Source organism: Hermetia illucens, chromosome 2 (assembly GCF_905115235.1).
Source record: "Hermetia illucens chromosome 2, iHerIll2.2.curated.20191125, whole genome shotgun sequence".
Taxonomy (NCBI): Eukaryota; Metazoa; Arthropoda; class Insecta; order Diptera; family Stratiomyidae; genus Hermetia; species Hermetia illucens.
Genome location: NC_051850.1, coordinates 37,217,321 through 37,238,578, shown reverse-complemented (window position 1 = coordinate 37,238,578; position 21,258 = coordinate 37,217,321). Strand labels below are relative to the sequence as shown.

Below are 21,258 nucleotides of genomic sequence, written 5' to 3'. Positions count from 1 at the left end.
ACAATGGCAGTCTAAATGCAGCTCCTCAGAAGTGTGACTCCTTTCCCCTGATTTCCCTCTAATGCCATTTTAAGAAAATATGGAGCTGCAGGCGCATCAGGCATACTTTCATATACTTTATGCATTATTTATCGTAGAGTGCTTTAAGCAACAGTAGCCTCCCCTAGTTCCCTACTGCTAAGCTAGTCCAGCATCAGCACTTGAGAGGTGGATCCTGAAAATAGATATTTTCGGTTTCGGTGGCTTACGTTTGGGGAGTATCAGTGCGATATTCGTATTTTCGTGTGTGGTTGATAGTTTTCACCGTGCATCGTGTCATTATAGTATGTTTAAAATTAATTGGAGATGCAAGGGAAGAATTTGAATTTATCCATCTGGTGACCACCTAGAATGCGTTCTGACCCATGGTTTTGTCTGAGTGGATTTCTTAGTGGAAACTTTTTATTTTGTGTGCGAGAATGACGTTGATTAGCCCTTGTGGAGTTGGAGTTTAACCCATTTGATTCAATTAGTGCGAAGTAAGAAGTGTGGCTCAGTCGTCTCTATTAAGAATCGTTGGTGGAATGAATTCATGTTGAAAGTTAAAAAAAGTCATCTCATCAGTCATCAACAATGGATAATTCAATCTCCAGCAATATTTATGGTTGGGTATGTCTTTATTAAATTATTGAATTGCACTCAATTGAGATCATTCAGTTGAGTCTCTACTTTTCTGCATTTACGACCTCGTGTCCAGAAAGCTTCGAGATGCGGCTTATTTTGGCTGCATTGCTTTTAAAATAGAACTTTACGTTGTATTTGCGTTTCGAAATTCAATTCATATTTATCGATCTTCAATAGCCTTTGCAGTAATCTTTCAATATTCCATTTTCAAACTATCAAGTTGGAAATGTTGATTATATCGCCTCGTTGATAGACTGTCATCATTGATAGACTGATTGGCTCATTTGGGATATGATATCTCCATTGGGTTGTTGGGTTTCATTATCCTGGGTGTCGTTGCTAATACCAATGTATTTCTAGAGATTTGTTTGGTTTGTCTCGTTGAAAATATTTTAGTCCGAAAGTCTATTTCATCTTCTGGAGGCTGTTCGTTCGAGCGCTTGGGTTGTCTCCCATAAGTACCCTAGACGGTTCCACTCCTGGTAGGTTCGCCCAGTACAGTTCCCTCAGTCGTTCCTCTCCGGTTTTTTTAGCGTACTAGCCATGAACCCATTTCCGACTCTCTCTGTTAAGACATTCTCATACCAGTTTGGAATTAACTTGGCAGATTCTAAGTGCTTGAACATTCTTCGTTTTCTTCAGCTTTTGTCCCGTTCACAAGCGGGATCAGTTCGTCGTGATCGGTATCGCCATTTGGCTCTATCGAATGCCTGATCTGGGTGCAATCTCGAGGCTTTTAAATTCCCATCCAGCGTCTACCATCGAGTTCGATGTTCAGACCAATATTGGCAAGTGAATTCTCGTTGGCGTGAATTACGTGACCACACCATCGAAGACGCCTCTCTCGCAATTTTTTCACGATCGGTGTAACCCCATAATGATCGTGGATATTCTCATTTCGGATGTTAAGTCCTTGAGGGTTTAATGTGAGCACCTGTCTGGACGACTTAATGCCACGGTCTTCTTAAGACACGGATTGATTTTGAGACCACAATCACAGCCCCGCTGAGACAAGCAACAACGGCACCAGTCTATACCAAGTGCATGGCTTAGCATTCATACTGGTGGATCCAAGACATAGCTAAATCTCTACCGAACTAAGGAGTACGGCACCCGTGTTGAAACGCAACACCACGCCGAGGCCCGAAGGTCTCTTCACGTTTGAGCATAACCACAACCCCCATGAAACTCCCACTAGGGGGCCAACCGCAAACAACCGAGCTGTACTCACATACAACGGGAGTTCACCGGAAGTATGAGAGTCCAGGGGCTATCCCGGTTCGCATGGTACCAGTATACCCCTGGTAAGGTTTCGTGACCAATTTGCCAATTCAGATGAGTCCCCGTGCAGACTTGGGTCTGATCGCCCTGATTAGGCCTTTGAAGCATTCGCCTACTGAATCACGGCCGGCAAACCAAAGTGATTACAGCGTCTCCCGGTGCCACCACTATGGAGGTTCTCCTCGGCCGCTTGGTTTTGGTTTGGCCGACAGGGTTGCCGCCCCATCTTCCTCGCCGCCACCTCTGAGCACCAGTTGCGCTGGCAGGTGGAACTGGTCCAAATGTCGGCAATGATTGTGGAAGTGGAGGATCAGCAAATTCTTTAGTTGAAATCTGCACGAAATATTCTCGCCATCTATCCGTTGCGGCTCGACGATTGGTAAGCAAAGTACCGTTGCTGTCATTAACGCAACAGACGTGTTCGATATCCTGTGCACGTTCGTTACGGCTTTTTGCAAGTCGATAGTTTATAGTTTATTGTAAAGATTTTCGTAATGGTTCGCTCGAGTGACAGCGACCGCTTTCTTTGCTTCCCGGTTGGCATTCTTACAAATTTGCTAATTGGCTGGTGTTTTATCGTCGAGAATTTGTGGTAGAGGCGTTTCTATTCACGCATCTTCATTTCAACACCATCATTCCAAAGCCAAGTATCTCGGTTGATGTACCGCTTATCCGGCTTGGTGACTTCCATTTTCCATTTCCATTTCCATTTTGTTCTACAATTCTTCCACTTTCGTAATGGTTGGTAATCGTGTGAGTGAGATCGTTTCTTCTTTCTTCTCACGAAATCGCCACCATTTAATGCGCCGCGGGCCAGTGCGTTGCTCATGCTGTTTTATGGGTGTCTTAATTCGCAGGACGACAATCAATGGCCGATGTTGAGGTATGATGGTCTCATAGGGAATGACAATCAGTGGCAGTGGTAAAATGTGTTATGAAAATAGAGTCGATTTGCGTTTTACTGTTCCCACTATAAAATGTAGGAAGATGAGACAATCGTTTGATGAACCATGTATTCATAAATACAAGGTGATGGGTGTCCGCAAAATCGATTCACCTCATCATTGCACGCTCCGAACCCCTTTCCCCATGACACCTGTTACCGTCTGCCTTTTCACCCACATGACAATTAAGGTCGCCGGCAATGATGATATAGTCGTCAGCAGGCACGTGACAAGTCTTTTCATCGAGAAGTTGCCAGCTGATCATCGAATCATTCGACTTCTTTACTGGCATCACGAAAATCCTCTGAGATGGCAATGCCAACACCATATTGAGTGTGTGGGCTACCAAAATAGAGAAGTTTATAGCCATTTTTACTGCGTTCACCAGACCATCGGGTTTCTTACAGAGCGCAGATATCAATGCGCCTTTTCCGTAGGGCTCTTGCGAGCTCCTCGGTCTTTCCAGTTAGGGTACCCACATTTAGCGTGCAGACACGTATTTGTTTTGTTCGGATTAACCTGCCTACGTCCTGACGCCGTTCATCCGTCAAGAACCTTTGCCCATTTCTCGGCATGACCGGGGCACGTCGACTGAGGTGGACGCCCTAGTATTTCTCCGAGGCTTGTGACTCAATCCGATCATCATGTTTGTAACGACGTTCTATGTATTTTCTTGGTCGGCCTGTCGCGGGACCTGTCACCAAGAGAGATGTTGAGATTTCTCAACATTTTATTTTTGTTTTGCTGGGGATAGTACAAAGTACGTTGCCTCAAACCCTCCTCCTTTACTTGGGCTTGGGACCAGCATACTATGTTAATAGCATGGCGGAGTTTTTAGTTTGCTCTGTTACTCCAACGTATTTCAAATTAGTAATTCGGGATGTCGCCTAGATAGAATAATCCCCTTTCTTCCATTAGGCAGCGCCCAGCCACATTGGTACTCCCGGACATTCTGAACAACGCGCTCCTTACCTGCATCTATATGTGCAGACGGAGGAGGGTCAATCCCAGAAAGACCTCTAGGTATGCTGTCCGGCATGTTCCTTTCTGCTGCTCAGTTTACTGCGCCATAGGTAATCATAGGCTTTACTATTGCAGGGTATATCCAGTGTAGTATTCTCGCGGTTTCACCCCATTTTCCCCTTATAACAATAATAATAATCATTGGCGCAACAATCCATATTGGATCAGGGCGTTGAAGTGTGTTAGAGCACTTCATTCAAGACCGTAACGGTACACTACAGTGAGTTGTAGGAGGCAATGTGGTCAGCATTGCGCTCGTCCGTGATTATTACCCTGATTTGACTCAGGTACTCATTCACAGCTGAGTCGAGTGGTATCCGACGTCAAGTCACGATACAAATCCCATTGCCACCAGTGAGATTTGAACCACGGCCTTCCCTATGACAACCCAGTGCTCCCTTATATGGACCTGTAAGTCATCAAAGCCTTTATCGCTTTGCGACATTTGTTTTCAACATATGTCTTCCAGAGTAGTTTTTTGTCTAGTGTGAGTCTCAAATATTCGGCCTCTGTTACTCGTTCCACCGACGTGCTATCTAATCGAATGGCTCTCAGGTGATCAAGCTTACTCTTCCTAGCGAATGGTACTGCGGTTTGATTGAATTGATGTACAGCCAAGCCCTCCTCTATCAGTTAGTTTTGTAGTCCAGTTTGGATTCTGTCACATAAAGTATCTTTATAGTTGTGTGATTTGCGGTTTCGTCCAAGGCAAAGACAACTCATTAGACGTGTGTTTCCCACACTTTACGTGATGTGCTATCGCTCCTTCGATGTTCAAAAACGCACACAGTGCTATTTCTTTTGTTTCTATGGCATCCGTAATACGTCCGTCAGCTTCGGTTGACTGTTTTGTCCAGTAAGCGTATTGATATGAATGTAGAACACTGCGCATTCGAACGTTAGTTATAATGTTCTTGTCTATAATCCTCTCCACCGTTTTAAGTGAACGATGTCGGACAGATTAGTCTGAAAGATTTAGGGTTAAAAATAATCCTTTTTATCCGCTTTCGGAATAAAGACCATGCTTGCCTATATAGCTCTTTCGCCAGTTTCCTATTCACCTTCTTTCCACTTCTGTCGGTCGTTGGAGTGTCAGGCAGAATGCTATTGCCTTCCGCCGTGGGGTAGCATCTTGGGAAATGAGATCTGTCCTCCTCATTCTCGATTGAAGTTGCATCTTCCTTTTTCAGACATATAGAAGATACTGCCTTCATAGAATTCCCTGAAGCTGGTTCATTTTGGTTCCCTAATGGCGTTGCTTTACGTGGACAATGTTCTTTCGTACTTCGGTTTGTTCCGCCCGGTTGAAAAGTTTTTGTACCTCCGCTCTCATTCTGTCCCTATTCTACCTCCTTTATGTCCTTTGATGACTTGGTGGTCCTTGCCGGATAGATGGCCTCATACATGTCAATGTCGATTCTGTTGAAGCCTTCAACCACTTTTTCAAGCTCTATATCACTCCCGATGTCACCGCTCACCTGTAGATGAGTCATGTTATCACGCAGGTGTGTAGTGTAGGTGATTATTCCATAATCTGACATAGAGGTCTCAACCAAGACCCTCCTATTCTTGATTAAGCCGCTCATCAGAGTGTTTCCTAGAGTTATGTCTTGTACCTGTTGCCTGGTGCCGGTCACGAATATTGGCGTGTTCCCTACATTAAGTAAATTATTTCTAGGGACGAATTCATGAAGGAACTCACCACTTCGATTAGTGTCGCTGCTTCCTCACACTTCATGGTGGGGGTTGGTATTGCAGCTAAGAAGAAGTGGTAGCGCCTTCTTCTCGTAGAACTTCTCCAGTCTAGCGGATGACTCCGGTGAGATCCGGATGTCGTCTTCTGGGAAGTAGTTCCATGCACGACTGCCTTCTGAGTTCTCTCCCCGGGTTCCAGTGAAACTTATGCAGCGACAAGGTCTCCAGTTGGCAACTCTGAAAGACATATATTTTAAATTACGTTTAAAAATGATGCAAGCTCATGGTTTATCGCAAGGAGGGTCGCAAATTATCTGTGTATTTCTTTCTTGCAGACCACGAATCTGCCCACGGGTTAACTCAGCATTCTTGAGCCCGCACTGTTTCAATGTTGAAGATTGTCCTTGAAATCACTGAGAATGCAGCTGTTGCATGGTGGAGGTTTACTTGGACTTTCTTAGTGCTGGCCATTAGCTCCATTAGTGTTTGGAGTTTTTCTCTACTTTTGGAGTGTCGTCTTCCTCCTCGAACATGCCGCTTTCCTGTTTGTCGCTGTCCTCCTTGAGCCCTGGAAAATCCAAGTCTAGCTTGTCCAGCTTCTCCTTATTGGGTAGCAGGTCTACTTCTCTGCTTGGTCCTGCTCTTTCAGCTTATATGGCTTCCGCGATTCCTTCTGCAATTTCAGTTGGCTTTTCATCGAATGTCTCCTCTGAAGTATTCCTCCGTTTCTTTCTGTAAATATGCACAGATATGTAGCCAAATCTACAATTTATGATGCAGTTTTGTTTTTTAATTGTCTCCGGGGATTGGTTATCTACACCAATCGTGAATATACCTTTGCCCTTCACCTTACTGCTGAAGACTCTTGATAATCCCGTCTGGAAATCTAATTTTGGCAATTATTAGGCCCATAAGATCCTCCATTTCTAGCGCTGCGGCTGTAGGAGGATGCACTGTCATCATGTGTGCCCCTGGTATATCATCCTCAGCACATGTCGAAAATTCTACTCCTTTCTCGCCTGGCAATTTAGGAATTATGATCTTAAGTCATTCCGTAGTGTCCTCCGTCTCGCAATTCGTTGGGATATGACTTGGCCGAGAGCGAATGCTTGAGAAGTAAGCTTCACACTTCATTATTTGTACATTTGCTTGATGACAAAGTCTTCGACAATTTCTTGCTACTCACCAGTGAGTATTGGCTTCGAAAATGTTTTCGGCAGTATGACCTTGATCGCACTAAGCGCTCGCCCGAGATTATTACCCTGATTTGACTCAGGTACTCATTCTCAGCTGAGTCGACTGGTATCCGACGTCAAATCACGATAAAAATCCTACTGTAAGATTTGAACCGCGACCTTCCGAATGAAAGCCTTGTGCTCTAACCACTCAGCTATCCCCTCAAAGAAAGAGAGTCTTATCACCCTCAAAGGTGATAGCTCCGAGGAAACTATATTTGGCGTCAACCATTCAAGTGTACATTAACTTAATCCGTTCTGGTGCAGTAGTAAAATTCGTACCCCTGTCTCATACCTCTGCGTTAGAATCCAGCCCATATTTAACAGTGAGATATATCGATCGTGCTACCAAGGATCTTGCAGCAAAAGCTATTTACAAAACTATTAAGAACTAAAAAACTTGACCCAAAAGTATATGGTATGGTAGTCAGGTAAGTTTGGTATGGTAGTCGCACACTTTCTTTTTGACTAGGGTGGATAAATACGTTTATGTACTCAGTCTTAGACTTCCACAACGATAAGCCTTGGATTACCAAACAAGCACCTCCAAGGCATCAGAGAACTTACATGGAATCATTTTGGCATATAACTTCGGTCTAGCCTTTCCGCTCTCCCGCCTTAAGGAGTTTTCATGTCAGGGAATTCAATCAACTACGGGCGGAGAGAAGGAAGCGAATTCGTTAATTCAAACAACCCACCACCTTTCGATCCCTCCTCTGGCCGAGCCCAAACTTCTTTGCAAGAAGGACAACCCGGATCCATCTGTCAGCCCTCGTCAGCATCTTTCTGTCATTGTTGTCCGGAAAGATTTGCCCTGGATCTGTTGCTGATGTCCTACGATTTTCCACAACAAAAAACTCACTATTCGGCGTTAATAAATAAAATTCGTCTTTTTTCATTATAAAAAAAGTGTGGATGGTGCCGTCCATGTCCCAGTAAAAAACATACAGTCAACGGAACGTATATTCTTAATATTGTAAACCTCCATCCTCGCAAATCGTCTTGCATGTCGAGTTTTAGCAAGCCATCATAGGAAGCGTTCCAGAGATCTGGCCCGAAGATGGATTCCTGTGCTACCCTCAATGCAATCTCCATCCTCCCCTAACCCTCTATCTTCCCATAGAGCAAGGGTCGGTTTCTCAAATAATCCCTCAATATGCACAGAAGTATCTATCCATTTAACGGAATTGAAAGCATTTCTGATATCTACGAGGAGCACTACTCTTCGCGATGAATGCCTGCGCACCTCAGCTGGAAGGACCCCATCCACGACCTCCATGTCAGTATCCATCGTGGATTACCCTGCTCCCTTAGGATTTATTTTACCTTTGTTGATCATCGCGGGCCTCGTCACTTTACAGCGACAGGCAAAAATGTCCCCCTACAGGCAAGCGGCAATGTGCAGAACTGTTGGTAGAGCACTAGTTTATACCTCTGCCGGAATACCGTTGGGCCCTGGTGGGTGATCCATCTATACGGCATTCAATGAACTGGGCTTTAGCAGAACTCTAATTTTTTGGGTGACCTGTTTATAACCAAGTCCTTATGGATCCTCCTCCACCTCATGGACTAGCTGCTGCCAACAGTGAACTTTACTTTTACTTATCGTGTTGCGAAGTCTGGGGCAAACTCTCCCCGATTGTTACGTTGGTTACGTCGCAAACGCTTTCTACCGCATTCAAATGTGGCATTAAAGTCATCTCAAATCAGGACCCGCCCTTATATCTCCAGGTTATGCTAGCCGCGTCATAGCATTTTCTAGTTTTGCTTTGAATCCGCAATATGTGCACTACTCTCCCCAAATGCACCACGTTCCCCGCAAAGAGTGAGATGAAATGCTTACGTTCCAAGTCTTCACTTTGTGATTCACCTACCCTCATCTCCGGCATGGTATCCTCCTGTTAGATCCCAGCAGGTTGTGACCATATGCCCATAGATTAAAAACCTGTAACACTTGCTGGGGGCTACCCGTATTCCTATTCTACACACCAGGTCCGATCGAAAAGTTCCAGGATTTTTCAAATTGCGCGCAGCTGGTTCGGCGCTCATTTTTTAGCGACAAGCTTCTTGAGTAATTTCCATTTTGTTTTGTTGCTTTAACCTTCACAAAAGCGATTGTTCGGTGACTGTTCGGCTACTGAAGTCTGTTTTTCGCGTTTCGCGAAGGAGCAACAACGTGGTGTGTGCAATTTTGCGTTAAATTGACCAAATCGTTCACTTGAACTTTTCAAATACTGCAGCAAGCCTTTGGTGATGAAGCGATGAGTCGTGGATGGTGTCACGATTGGTTTAAACGGTTCATGGGAGGCGGAACATCAACGGAAGATGACGCTCGTCCAGGAAGGCATTCAACCTCGCGAATTCGCGAATTTTTCGCCAAAAACTGGATGACAATCTTCCCCCATACCCTTATTTCCCTCACCTGGCTCCGTGTAACTTCTGGCTGTTCCTAAAATTTAAGTATCCAATGAAAGGACAGCAGTTTCAGATGATAGAGGAGATCAAGATAAAAACGTTGAAACAGCTGAGCAGCATCCATGAAACAGAGTTTTCCAGATTCATGGAAGAGTGTATTCGCTCGCAAGGGGAGTATTTTGAAGGGGATAAATTAGAACAATTGTAAATATTTGTAATAAAGAGTTATCGAGAAAGTCCTCGAATTTCTTGATCAGACCGCGTATTCCCAAATAATTCTGACTTTTCCGCTTTTAAAAACTTTCCTTATGGATTATACGGCAACGTCCATTACAGCAAATTTTTGGCTCCGAGAATTCCCAGGGCATTGGTTACCTCTGGGTATTTACGATTGATGGTCTTTTCCATTTCGGTATTTTCTATAAGATAGTTAATATCCCGAATTTCCAAAGGGGACATGGACTGTAGCCTAGAAACTGTCCCACAATACACTCTTCCTGTTTGTCCTAGGACCTAATTCAACTAAGACTCCGTCGTCTTTCGTTTTGTAACTTTTTCCTCCACTTAGGGCTTTATTTTGCAGATTCCGCCGAGGATTTTTGCAAAGGTTTTCCTTACCGTCCGTCATTTTAATGAGCGGAGCTGTCGAGCTTGCGCAGTTGCATACTGAATCCAAACGCAACCAGCGTTTCGTTTTTGGTGTTTTTGCTCTCGATAGAATTTATATTAGGGGATCATGCGCAAAGGAGTGGAACGCAATAATCAGGAATAGGAGTACCCTCGGAGGAAGGACCCCTACCTCAATTCCCTAAGGTCGGATATACGCTTAGCTGGTCCCGGAGCGCATGGATGGGTCAGCCCTAGCTCAGGCCGACACGATCTACTAAACTGGTTCAATGTAAACTACCCGACCAGGGTCCTAAATTTGATAACTCCAGATGCATGCCACACGTACCACCTTAGTAGAGTTAGGCTCACATCATTCCACTGACGTTGGCAGAGACCTGTTCGCTGCTCCGGGGGCTCCTAATATGTCCCAGAGAAACGATTACTTACTACATAGGTCGCAGGCATATTGTCAGCTAGGGCGTGAGAACAATTTGCTCGGGTACCTCGGAACGCCACAACCCGCATTATGCGTAAAATGCAGCCGCATATGTCTATTGGCTTTGAACATTTATATCTTAAGGATGAAAGCGGGCTGCATATCAAGCATACCCACTTTTAATAACGTTTTCCGGCAATTATATTTCCGTTGTTATTTTCTTAGTCAAAATTCTCTCTTTTATTTTGTAGTCAATTTTATAATTTAATCGGAACACAAATGAAATACTTCAATTTCAATTTCAGTTTACTTCAATTATAAGACGCGTGAAGACCAAACTACCAGAAAGCAACAATGCAGCGGGAACTACAGTCCAAAACGATTTACTAATCAACGCAAGCTTCACCGAGCCTCCAAATCAGAATGAAAAAAGTTCACATTCGTTCCCTGCTGACCCTGAATGCAACACAGCCACATATTTGTTCACAATCAACTCCAATGATATAATAAAAACTGTCAAAATGGACAACGAACCTAAAAGTGTAAGCAGCATTGAAGAAGACATCGAAGAAGCCATCACGGAGGCATCAAGCGATGCTGACCAGCCGGACAGTAAATCAAAGTCCAACGAAGCTGTAATGAAAAAGAGGCAGTTGTTTGATCTCGATCCTGGTGATGTCAGCGCAGATTTTCTTATCGATGACAAGGCTCTGTCAGGAGGTGGTTTGACACAACATTTTCACCTAGACAAGTCGGAATCGTTGAAAGAAACAGGTCGAAGCAGAAAAGATGAGGTTAGTGAAAGGACAGAGAACGATGTGCCGGAAATCGATGAGTCAAGTCAGTTGTACACTAGAAGTTTAGATTTTAAATCCTCTATCTTAAACGTTGATCCACATGAGTGTTTAAGCTTGGACTCTCAGCTAAGAGTTATACAACCTCGCCCTAGTCATGAAGATCTAAATCAAAGCTTTGAACGGGACCAACTAGTTGAAGAGGTGATGGAATCTAATCATTCTGTAGAGATGACTTTGAATGACGATGAACTAAGCTCATTAGGTCCACACATCGATATCAATGATGAGTCACAAATGAATAAAATTCTTGGAGATTCTCACGATTCTTTGCCAAGTGAAAAGAATTTGCCCAGTGAAAACCTTACACGAAGTCCAAGAAAATCGGAAAGTGAAAAACTGCTGGCTAGTGATAATAGTTCACGCAGTGGAAAGAGCTCAAGTAAAGCCGAAAATTCGAAAAGTGCTAAGAAATCCGATCCGGATGCAGATGAGTTGGTCGATAAAGTGATTGTCGTTAAACGCATGGAACAGGTCAAAGGTGACTTCTTCAAAGAAGCTCTCGACGACATAACTGAGGAGTCCGAGAGACAATCGCAACAATGCGCTGACGGCGGCAATGATAACACATCGAACGATTTTGATAGCATTATTAGTTTGAATATGATCCAAATGCTCGAGAATAAAGTGAAAGATCTACAAGAGATTGTGGCGAGCAAAGATGTATGTTTAGAGTCACTCAATATGCAATTGCATTCGGCCCATGCACGGGACTCGTTTACGACCTCTCCTGAAAATCGAGATTCATTGCGGGATTTACCACCGTCCGGAAGGGATTCAAGCAGTTTGGCGACAACAACATCAACAGAATATCGGACATTACTTGATGACTTTGCTCCTAAGGTAAGTGGTTGTGGTTGGTATGATTTGAACTGATTAAATTAGAATTTGTTACAGACAATTTACGCTGATATCAGCTTTATTTTTCAAAGCAGTTCCATGCAAGTTTAGAGTGATATTCTGTTTCAAAAGTAGCATGATGGCAATGCTTTTCTATTCTGAGCTTGAATGAATACTTAATCTATGAGGAATAACTTAAATAGCGTTTAATCAGAAGAAACGATGAACTGAGTAAACGATAAGCATTTTAAGCGAGGTTATAGTTTAGTTTTGTTTAGAGAACGTGCAGTAAATAACGTGCAATCCTCGCGAAGATCTCCAATCGACCCACAGTTCAAATATACAAATCGAGTTCATTGCAATTTGCAACAATAGAAATTTTTTGTCACTACTCCACACATTTACATAGATTCAATCGCAATTCATACTGACACCCTCCTCAATTTGCAGGTCTTTAACTTTCCCGACGAACTCATACAACGCGATCAACTAATTGAAAAATTGACTGAATCACTGCAACAGTCGGTAAAAGTTCGTGAAGAGCTGCAAACTCAAAGTGAAGCATTATCGGGGGAAGTACAACAACTGCGAAAACAGCTAGCCGAAACGTTAGAACAATTCAAGAAACCTTATTGGCCTCGAGATCAGGAGAGCAGCACAACCGGTCAACGACTATCGGAAATTGAAATTGATCTTGTTAGTGAGAGTGATGAGGATTTAGGCGAACATTTTCTAACGGATAACGAGGAAAAGATGTCCACGTCCAATCGGAATTCTAGAGAACGCCAGTTGGGAGATATGATCGGTGTGAACATGACATCGTTTGAGAATTTCGAGCCAGGCCCCATTCCGGCTAGTAAACAAATTGAACAGTTTCAGAAATATTTAAATTCGGATGAGATGCGAATATATTTTATGGTGCAGAAAAAGTTTGACGATTATTTGAGTGAGGAAATAGAGAAAGTGAAGATGAAGTATGAAGCAGAGATAAAAATGCTGACTGAACAATTGGAAATTGAAAAATGTGATAAGGACTTTGAGGTAAGCAGCACAATTTGACTTTCATTGATAAATTAGAACTGTGTGATTATTTCTTTTCTATGCAATTTGATCGGTCAGTGTTCACAATGACTCTTCATGCTCTCCTGTAGTCTGTGTAGATTTGATATATCATAATAAATATGTCTCTATCAGAGTGATTAAGATCCTTGGAACCTTAGAGCTATAAGCTATTTATCTATGTGTCTTTATTCCGAACCCCCTTTCCCTTTTCCCTTCAGGCCTAAACAACCTAAAAGTATCCACCACTGTGGCTTCCCGGAGATCCGTCATTTCGTCAGTACTGCTCAGAATTGTCCACTCGTTGTTTCTGGTCGATTGTAAGCTCGCGCGACATCCACTTTGTACATAGCTTTTCAACACGTTCCTTTGATCGATCACCTTCACATTGCTATCATCCAAAATTATTTTCTGGATTTTTTTTATGTTTTCGTCGGTAACATCCTCTTTGGGGCGTCCACCTCGGTGCTGATTTCATCATCATCATCAACGGCGCAACAACCGGTATCCGATCCAGGCCTGCCCTAATAAGGAACTCCAGACACCCCGGTTTTGCGCCACCAATTCGATTTCCCTACAAGCTGTCTGGCGTCCTGATCTACGCCATAACTCCATCTCAGGCAGGTTCTGCCTCGTCTTCTTTTTCTATCATAGATATTGCCCCTATAGACTTTCTGGGCTGGCATCCATACGGATTAAGTGACTTGCCAACCGCTACCTGTTCACCCGGGTTTTATCCAAAGTCAAACGGCCGTGGTATCGCTCATAGATTTCGTCGTTATGTAGGCTACGGAATCGTCCATTTTCATATAGGGGGTGAAAACTTTTTCAGAGGATTCTTCTCTCGAACGCGGCCAAGAGTTTGCTATTTTTTTTACTGAACAGTTTTTGTAAACTAAAATAGGCTCTGTTGGCTACCAACAATGCCCGGATTGCATCGTCATAGCTGTTATCGGTTGTGATTTTCGACCCTAGATAGGAGAAATTTTCCACGGTCTCAAAGTTAATCAATATCGTCAGCGAATGCCAGTAGTTGGGTGGACTTGAAGAGGATGGTTCCCTTGGAATCCCTTTCTCCAGGGCCAGGTTGAAGAGGACGCATAATAGGGGATCCCCTTGTCTTAGACCGTTGTTGATGTTGAATGGTATTGAGAGTGATCATGCTGCTTTTATCTGGCCTCGCACATTGGTCAGGGTCAGCCTAGTTAGTCTTACTGATTTCGTCGGGAATTCTTTGATGGCCATGTAGTTTTACCCTGGCTATGCTGTCATAGGCGGTCGATGAAAAGATGGTGCAACTGATGTCCATATTCCAATATGGCATGGGTTGCCGCAGAGAGAAAATCTGATCTGTTGCTGATTTGCCTGGAGTGAAGTCTCTTTGGTATGGGCTAATGATGTCCTGAGCGGATGGGGCTATCCGACCTAGCAAGATAACGGAGAATACAGTATCTTATAGATGGTACTCACCAAAGTAATACCTCTCATAATTGCTGCACTGCGTGATATCCCCCTTTTCATGTGTAGGACAGATAATGCCTTGCTGCCAGTCGTCAGGCATTGGTTCGCTGTCCCACATCTTGAGCATAAGTTGATGAACCACTTGGTGTAGTTGGTGGCCTCCATATTTAACCACTTCGGCTGTAATTCCATCGGCCCCTGGCGACTTATGGTTTTTAAGCCGGTGGATTGCATGGACTATTTCTTCTATGCTTAGGGGTGACAGCATTTGTCTGTCGTCTTCATTTGGCGGGACCTCCAACTTGGCGATATTTTGGTTGTTGAGCTGTTCCTCAAAGTACTCAACCCATCGCTCCAATATGTCCATTCTGTCGGAAATCAGATTTCCCTCTTTGTCTCGGCAGGATGAGCATCGAGGTGTATAAACTTCCGCGCCTGGTGCGGTTGCTCCCTGTACTTCACAGATCTGTTGGTTCTCCCATGTTTTCCGCCTGTGAAGTCGCTTCTCCGTTCGACGGAGTTCTTGGTACGTCTCTTCTTTGAGAATTCAATATTACCCGGTATGTAGCATTCTTCCGTTCCGCTGTTAGCTTACATTCATCGTCAAACCAGCCGTTCCGACTTTTCTTACGGCTGGAGTCATGTATATTTGTGGCCGTATCAATGATAAGGCTTTTCAGGTGGTTGTGAAGATTATTTGTTGATGTTTCATCTCCAGGGTATCTGTTGAATGCGGTTATTGCGGCATCCAATTCTCCCTTATAGGTGTTACGGAGGATGTGTTGTGGATGGCTTCAGTATTTTCTCTCACCTGATCGTCAGAGGGGATTCTGAGTGGTGTTGCAATTCGTGCCCGGAGTACTATGCCAGCGAGATAGTGGTCCGAGTCTATATCGGCCCCATACATGTTCTGACATTCATCAAGACAGGTGGCGGCGTTCAATCAGCACATGGCCAATTTGGTTGAAAGTAGTCCCGTTTGCAGAGGCCCATGTATGTTTGCGGACCGCTTTCTGCGCAAACCAACTTCCAACAACCATTTCGTGCGATACTGCTAACTAAATAATCCGCAGTCCGTTATTATTGGTATCTTTATGTAAGCTATGAGAGCCGACGTATCGCCTGAATACGGGCTCCGTCCCTAGTTGACTGTTGAAATCTCCAAGTATGATTTTGATATCATACTTGGGGCAGGTTTCGAGGGTTCACTCAATTGCCTCGTGGAAGGTATCCTTCTCCGACTCTGCAGTCTTCCCTGTTCATGTTCTTTTCCGTGTAGGGTTGTCAGCCCTACCTAACCCCCAACCTGGAGGGTTAGTTGGTACAATTTGACCAGTTTTTAGGCGCGTGAGGATCGCCTTCATCCTTCTCCGTCTGCAGCTTTTCGTTAAGAAAGAGCTCCCAGCGGTCAGCACGTGGAAGTGGAGATAGGTTTTGGTAGTAGTAGTTCCCAGGTTTTATGCTCCATCGTGGGTAACAATCCACGTTTCGCCCTGGAACCTATACTAGCCTTTGACCGATTAGTTTAAGAATTGTAGTAAAGTAAAACTTTTGTGCTGATGTTTAGTTTGGAAGTTTGATGCATAAGCAAATACATTTTCCGATAGGCAATTTTCGTTTATTTTTCCTTTTTCGAATGTGAGTTTTCCAATCTAATTTATGTCTAAATGATATCGAGATATTTTACTATTTTGACGTCCGATTAAAGATTTTGTGTAATACAAAACCTTATTAAAATCTGTCTATTGTCTGCATTGTTTTAGGGAGGGGTGGAAATCTGCAAAAGATACTGGTCTTTACACGCCAACATTTGTACCCACTAAAGCTACCCTCGACTCTCTCCTCCCGTGGAAGCACCATAAGGTATCACAGCATAACCTACGTTCACAGTTCCGCTTTTTTGGTCTCCCCTTCGCCCTGGCTTTCACTCTGGGTAGATTTAATCATAACGCTGATCGGGTCGCATTCCTCCTGACATACCGGCATTCTCCGCACCAGATTTTCAGATGTCAGCATCTTTCCTTTCCTCTAAATTCCTCCTCTCTTTCATAAATCTTGGATAGTGGAAGAATACGTGCGCTGGATCCTGTGGAATTCCATCACTGTGTGGAAAATTAGGTGAAGTGTCCAGTTTAAACCTGCACAGATACTAACAGCCTCCTGGATGCTTTTAAAAAGAGGGGCAGGACACTTTATCCGCGGAAATGAACGTCCGCTGAATCGTTCTATCACGATTCTATAGATACTAAGGATGTACGTTCGTCAGCGTGCAGAGCTCCTTATTTTAAGGATCCATCTTAATTCGCTCGATGGCCAGCTTCAAGATTTTGCGGTCTTTTTGCCTCTGATCGATCCTAGCTACCACCTTCTGAGCTGTTCATCTGGCTCGGTGGCAAGCGGATAAAAGGCGGGACAGTTTATTAATCCTCCAGTTGTTAGATCTTCTACTGGAGAATAAACATTTACTGGGCATGGACGCATCACCTGCAACTTGGCTTTGAGTAGGTGCCTCGGAATTCTTCTGACTTCACATTATCTACTCTTGAAACTTTCCAATCCTAATATAGTTGGCGGCTTCTGATTTATCGTATAGTAGGTACAACTAACTGTTGTATCTGATTTGCCATCCGGCGTCCATCCTCACTGGGCCTAAGATCTTCCTGTGGATATGCCGTTCGAAAGCATTTATTTTTTGTTCCTCTGCATGGTTCATCGTCCATTTCTCGCGGTAGTAACGCAAGACCACGAAGATTACATATAGGAGGACCAAATTGAGGCCTCATCCCATGCATCACATACGCGGCATAACACCAGAGTAAATGCACGATTTTTTCACGCGCAAGTGATTGAAGAACAGCGAACATGTGCAATGATATTTTTTCATCTTACAAATTGAAGCAATGCGCACGGAGTAGAATCTCCTCTATTTGTCTCCTCTTGTGTACATTTTTCAGGATTGGCAGTATGGGGTAAAATGTTTTGTTGGCAAGCATGGTACGGCTGTTAATTTCTTTTAATTCGTTATTGTCCATTATAAGAGCTGCACCTACGTACACAAAACTGGCGACTTATTCGAAGTTGTAATTGTTTGGTCTGGCGTTTTGTGTTATTGCTTTTTCCGCTGGTTTGTACCATGATTTTGTTCTTCTTTTCGTTTAGCTTTAGAATAACTTCCCTCTCCCCCAGTATTCGTCAACAATATTTTTTGAGAAGGGTTTTCACAGCAATTTGTAATATGTGCACAACAGCGATATCCCTTCACAGTCTTTTCACTTTTTTTGTAAATAGGACAAAATGCACACCCCAATATTCCTTGACTTCTCCGAGTGTAGATGCCAGGCGAGGTGAATGCATAGCCTCTTCTTCTTCAATGTACGGGAAGGAGTTTGCGATGTGACATTGAGTAGCTTCTCGAAATATTGGGCCTTAGATTCTTTATCTGCCTCATGTCTCCAATATGGTTCTGGTTGGTCGTTTGTATGCTTTCGTTTCTCCTTTCTGCAGATTTTCTACTCCTTAATTTTAAGCATTTGTCTCATTTGACTCTTGTGGGTTGCTCCCGATATTGTTGCCAGTGACTGTTGGCACTCTTTGTTAAATTACTTAATCCCTTGTGTCGAGGTTCATGTCCGATGGTTTTTCTTGCCGCCGTTTTGATTGCGTCTTTCCGCTGAATCCACTTCAGATCCATGCTATCGGCTTCCTGTTGTCGGCTCAGCGTTTTCGTCATTCTTCATTTCTTCGTTCTGGAGCCTTTTAATATCAAAAGTATTCTGCTGTTTATCTTGGGAAAGAAGCCCAGCTGCCAGGTGTGGCGATAGCTTGCTCAGTGAGTAATCTGGAAGACTATAAAGTTGCTACACTTTCCTCATTTACCCCCTGAGACGTTGCCATGGCCTACAACCATTCAAACTGACGCTATTCATCCTTCCTTCTTTCACAATCGGGCTTGCGATCGGTTGTTTGTTTTACGTATGTAGCATGGTGTATTTATGCATGGTTTGAACCAGACTATATGAGAGTCCCAGGACATGAAGGGAAGCCATGAGTGATTCAATACCTGTAGCTGACAATATTATGGGAACTAAAACCACTTTCTCGAGACGCAAAATTTCTTTGATTTCTCGAGCCAGTGGCTCATAGTTCACCTTCTTCTCCACGTATTTCCGATCAACGCTGCTATTATGGGGGATAGCAACATCAATAATATACGCGGAGCGACCCCTCTTGTCAACTAACAGTACGTCAGGCTTGTTGTGTGCGATATGGCGATCAGTCAGAACTTGCCGGTCCCAATACATGCTGTAAGCAGAACTATCAAGTACTGCTTGCGGCTCATATCGGTAAACCGAACATGTTCCCGTGATCAGCCCATGCTTATATGCAAAGTTTTGATGGATAATCTTACATACAGCATTATGCCTGGTGATGTATTGCACCGGTACAGCCAGAAATGAGATGGCCCAACGTCTCTAACGCCGAACCACATATTCTGCACTGGTCGTTCTCCACCCGTTCTTTCATGATGAGCTTTTTATAAGCTCGGGTGGCGATCACGCTATCCTGTTCGACAGATGCAAATCGACAAATGGCTGCCAAAGACAATTCACGTGTTTACCGTGCATTGCCTTCGACTTCCATTCATCGATCCGTTCTTGGTCCGACTTCACCCCACTCAGAAGATTGAAAAATCGATCCTTCAAGTTAAGTGGAGTCAGTCCACAGTCTGCCTTACAGACAGCCGCACGCAAGGGACTCGCCTGCTCTTTGCTGTAAAAATATGCGCGCAGCAATCGACTTGGTGATGTTGTGCCGCCACGTCAACCATGCCTCTACCTCTGCCCCGGCGTATATTGAAACTGTTGTCTGCAGTGCGTCGTGGTGTTGTTGATGCCACCGCCTCAGTCCCCATCGACTCTTGGTTTCCAGTTTCCTCGATGAACTCGAGTCGAACATGCTCCCTGATGATGGCGGGAGCGGTACTGGTCTGCGACTCGCTACACAGTCACGTACGCGAATTGCGGGAAACGCTCGACGAATCTCACGGTAAGATGTTGTACCCGCCTTCGCCGCTATTTCTTAGTAGGAGTGGATGATGAAGACGTTCATTTCGTCAGTCCACTTCATCTGCTGCCTAAGCTGCAGTAGTTGCCACAGATTATGGCGAAGCAGCTGCCGCAGGCGGAGCAATGCTTCTGGTCGTGCACTTTCCGCACCTACCCCCTGAGATGCTGCGGTGGCGTACAGCCATTCAGACTGAAGCTATCCATCCCTCTTCCTTTCACAACCGGGCTTGGCACCGGCTACGGCTGAGTTTGTTTTATTTATTAATATTTTCGATTTGAATATCGATTTTCACTTATTCCTAATAAAGGCTAATTTATCAGTAAAAATTCTATAACCGATTTAATTCTTTTTGCTTGAGAACTTTCTTTTCCCCGTCTTCCTCCTAATCCCCTTTGGGATAATGATCGTTTCCCTTCGATAATCGTGGTCTTGATAATTTGTTGTTGAGCTTTCCATTAATAATAAGAAATATTAAATTGTCCGATCACTTTATTTTCAACGTAGAATCCATCTAATTTCCTATAGTACTAAATCTCTGGGTTCAACGAGTTTAGAATATTAAAGAGTTGCAGAAACTCGTATAGAAATTTATTCTATTTCCTTTAAATCAGGCTGTCAACGGTTTCCATGGCCGTTCAATGAGGCGGCAGAGGTGAATTCACGGTGGCGTTCAAGTTCGTGCCACCGATGGACCGCCACCAGCTGAAACCGCGCGGGTTCAGCGGAGCAAACCGACCACATGATCCCGCCAATGATGCTCGCCTCGCTCCAAAACTCTAAAAGTAGCCCTCGAGGACCCGGAGCCAGCATAACATACTCAACGGAAGTGTTCCCAGCTTTGCGACGAATCTTGGCCAAAGAAGGCATCGAAGCAGTACGATCAAGTAGGATTCGCACGCCAAAGCACAATTAGGCAATGAGAAAGACCAGAAGAAGGAAAAGCAAAAAAAGCGGCATCTACAAGATGTCTTGGGAAAACTGGACTGCGGATGTTATGTAGTAGTCCTATGCCATTTGAAGCCAAGGAGCTTCCCTAACTCTGCGAAAAGAGTAGACTCGAATTACATGGAATTTGCACGTTAAATAAAGGGACACCTTCAATTTCAAATGGGCTGGAGATGTCAAAGTAGGGTGGGGGGGGGGCGAAATATCGATGTAGAAAGCGATCTGTCGTGGGATTGAAGGGTGTAAGCATCGCTGTACTGAGGTGCTGACAGGTCTGCATTGTCGGCTTCGTCAATTATCTTTAGGTTTTGGAATTGCTGGCCTCTTGTTTGACTCTGGTAATGGATAATACAGGCGACGTCCTTTCAACAAAAACAACTGAAGTTGTGTAGTAAGAACGAGCGTAGCGTTCCCTTGTTTCTCGTTTTGTTAACAACAGTTGAGATGTTTGAACGCTTCTGGTGCCAGGGGTTATTTTACTTAGTATCTTTTTACTTCCTTGAATCATCTACTTCTTCCCAGGTATCATTTTCGTATATTCTGTGTTATTTATTAGATATTGGAATTTAATTTCGTTAGTGTAATTAATGGCGTACATTTAATTTTTTAGGGAGCGCCCAGTGAAGAAATGAGAAGATCAACTTCGCCGAAACAAATTGACGATGAACTTCTGGTGAGTGCATTTTTTTTATTCGTTGTTCGTAACTGCAATAATTTATTAACGATATAGA

The 21,258-nt window shown here is 43.9% G+C and overlaps 1 protein-coding gene across 1 annotated transcript in view; it reads left to right on the top strand.

The window, feature by feature from the left end:
- Window positions 1-307: 307 nt before the first annotated feature.
- Window positions 308-21,258, top strand: part of LOC119650208 (golgin subfamily B member 1-like) — a 124,517-nt gene continuing 103,566 nt past the window's right edge. Inside the window, 4 exon segments of the mRNA XM_038052774.1 lie at window positions 308-648; window positions 10,607-11,998; window positions 12,446-13,036; window positions 21,138-21,200. Of these exon segments, the coding sequence (XP_037908702.1) occupies window positions 613-648; window positions 10,607-11,998; window positions 12,446-13,036; window positions 21,138-21,200 (2,082 nt within the window). The 5' untranslated portion in view covers window positions 308-612.